This window comes from Propithecus coquereli, unplaced genomic scaffold (genome assembly GCF_000956105.1).
Source record: "Propithecus coquereli isolate 6110/MARCELLA unplaced genomic scaffold, Pcoq_1.0 Scaffold130, whole genome shotgun sequence".
Lineage (NCBI taxonomy): Eukaryota > Metazoa > Chordata > Mammalia > Primates > Indriidae > Propithecus > Propithecus coquereli.
The window spans coordinates 1,225,711-1,228,233 of NW_012137192.1; the positions used below are offsets into that span (position 1 = coordinate 1,225,711).

At 39.8% G+C, this 2,523-nt stretch overlaps 1 protein-coding gene across 1 annotated transcript; it reads left to right on the forward strand.

Moving 5' to 3' along the window:
• The first annotated feature begins 1,431 nt into the window (after positions 1-1,431).
• On the forward strand, positions 1,432-2,505 carry LOC105805607 (olfactory receptor 13F1). The gene has a single exon (XM_012638538.1). The coding sequence runs from the start codon at positions 1,466-1,468 to the stop codon at positions 2,456-2,458; it is 993 nt and encodes a 330-aa protein (XP_012493992.1). The 5' UTR covers positions 1,432-1,465; the 3' UTR covers positions 2,459-2,505.
• Positions 2,506-2,523: the final 18 nt, after the last annotated feature.

Genomic DNA, 2,523 nt, shown 5'->3' on the forward strand with positions numbered 1-2,523 from the left:
TTTTTTTTTTATTGTGCTTTTAAAAATCTTGGCAATTGTTCAAATTTATAACCTTCTCTAAGAATGAGGACATATTTGATGTGATATAAATAATTCAGTAATGGCCATAATTACAATCTGCTACTAAGAAGCAAGTTATCCAGTCACAACTGTACAGGGATGAAATTGACAGCATGTTTCCCCACCACCACCACCATATACTGTCAACCATTCACTCCTCACTTGGGAAACAGGCAAGTTGTACAAAGGGATCATAAAGCATCGCTCAAATAAAAAGAGCCTTCAGTGGATTCCTGAAAGGTCAAGATGCCTTTATATGGTAAAGCTAAACTCCCAAAAGGAAAAATGTTTCTTAAAACAGATGGGCCTTCGTGTTGCATGAAGAATATCTACTGTCAATAGTCTTCCCTCTAAGCTGTAATGAGCAATAGAAGAGTTACTTAAGCACCCATTCCCCCATCTTTGGTGGTCTCCATATCAAGTATGACTTGATCTCATTCATATTATGAAACTGCCGACATTATTCATTCTCCTTAACTTTGTTGAAATTAACCAGCCTGACTGATTTCATAACACTATTGGGAGAAAAGTTCCCCTTCCCAACAACTCTGTAGACAGGAACATGTTTATTCTTGTTTTAATAACACTACAATTAGATCACACAAGCTACTGACTATAATTGGATCTATGGGACATCGTCCCCGGAGTTTCAGAATTTGTAATACTGTATAAATGGATTTTTAACCTTAATTTGCTATATGAGTTAGAAACTTTTCAAAAGCAACACGTAACCTTAAAATGCCTTACAGTGCCAATGGCTGGTTCTTTGGAGAATGTCTCTGTAGCACAGACATCAGGACAACTACAACAACATGAAAGAAATATCTACCATGAGTCTCCCACTGTGAGAATATCTGACACCATTTTCCTGGCTTTGAGAAGGAAATGCTGGGCTTGTGTCTAAATGTTTTAGGTCTCTCTCAATTTGTGACTGCAGAAATCTATATTTTTTAATTATTGAGGCTTCCAGATTATTTTGGACATATCTCTAGCAATGGCGGAAGAAACAGTGAACTTGGAATGCAGAATGGTTCCTAAATAAGAAAAATCAGTCAAAGAAAATAATTGCAATGGTCCAGAGGTAAACAGATGGCATAGCCACAAATCAGTTAAATTGTGGCTTGGAAAAAAAGAAAGAAAGAAAAATATTGTTTCTTTACTCATCCTCTCATGATATTTACTAAATAAATCCTCTTTCCACTCCAACATTGCCAAAAGAAAGTCTTGCGGCAAGAGTAACATTTATCTGTTGACTTCCTGCTTAAATTTTCTTTATTAATGACAGATTCCTTCAAACATGTATTCCTGTCACTAACCGAGAGAAGCATTTGAGAATAGACCACAAGTTCATATAAAGAAAACATTCCAGGTATGTGAAGGTGTCCTTAGTTTCATATATAATGTGATGTTAATCTACCTATGCACATACACAGGTGAACATAATAAAATGTCCCAGGCAAATTGGACAGATTTTTTCTTCCTGGGATTTTCCCGCTACCCCAAAGTTGAGGCCATCATATTCGTGCTGTGTCTGCTGATGTACCTGATCACCTTGCTGGGCAATGTTACTCTAATCTCCATCACCATCCTGGATTCCCACCTGCACACCCCCATGTACTTCTTCCTCAGCAACCTCTCCTTTCTGGACATCTGGTACACCTCTTCTGCTCTCACTCCAATGCTGGCAAACTTTGTTTCAGGGAACAATACCATCTCATTCTCAGGATGTGCCACTCAGATGTACTTCTCTCTTGCCTTGGGCTCCACTGAGTGTGTGCTCCTCTCCACGATGGCATACGACCGGTATGTGGCCATCTGCAACCCCTTGAGATACCCCATCATCATGAACAGGAGGGTCTGTGTGCAGATTGCGGCTGGCTCCTGGGTGACAGGCTGTCTCACTGCCCTGGTGGAAACGATGTCTGTGCTGCCACTGTCTCTCTGCGGTAATAGCAGCATCAATCATTTCACATGTGAAATCCTGGCTGTCTTGAAATTGGTTTGTGTGGACACCTCCATGGTGCAGTTAATCACGCTGGTGATCAGCGTACTTCTTCTTCCCATGCCAATGCTACTCATCTGTATCTCTTATGCGTTTATTCTCTCCAGCATCCTGAGAATCAGCTCAGTGGATGGTCGAAGCAAAGCGTTTTCAACATGTGCAGCCCACCTGACTGTGGTGGTTTTATTCTATGGGACAGCTCTCTCCATGTATCTGAAGCCCTCAGCTGTAGATTCACAGGAAATAGATAAATTTATGGCTTTGGTATATGCTGGATTAACCCCCATGCTGAATCCTATCATCTATAGTCTACGGAACAAAGAAGTAAAAATGGCTGTGAAAAAATTGCTGATTAGAAATCCTTTTAATACTGTTTTAGTATCCATCCTCAAATAATATTGGAACAAACACGCTCACCTAGATAATCTCAAACATTATCCAGAAAATTGTGTAATAGTTAA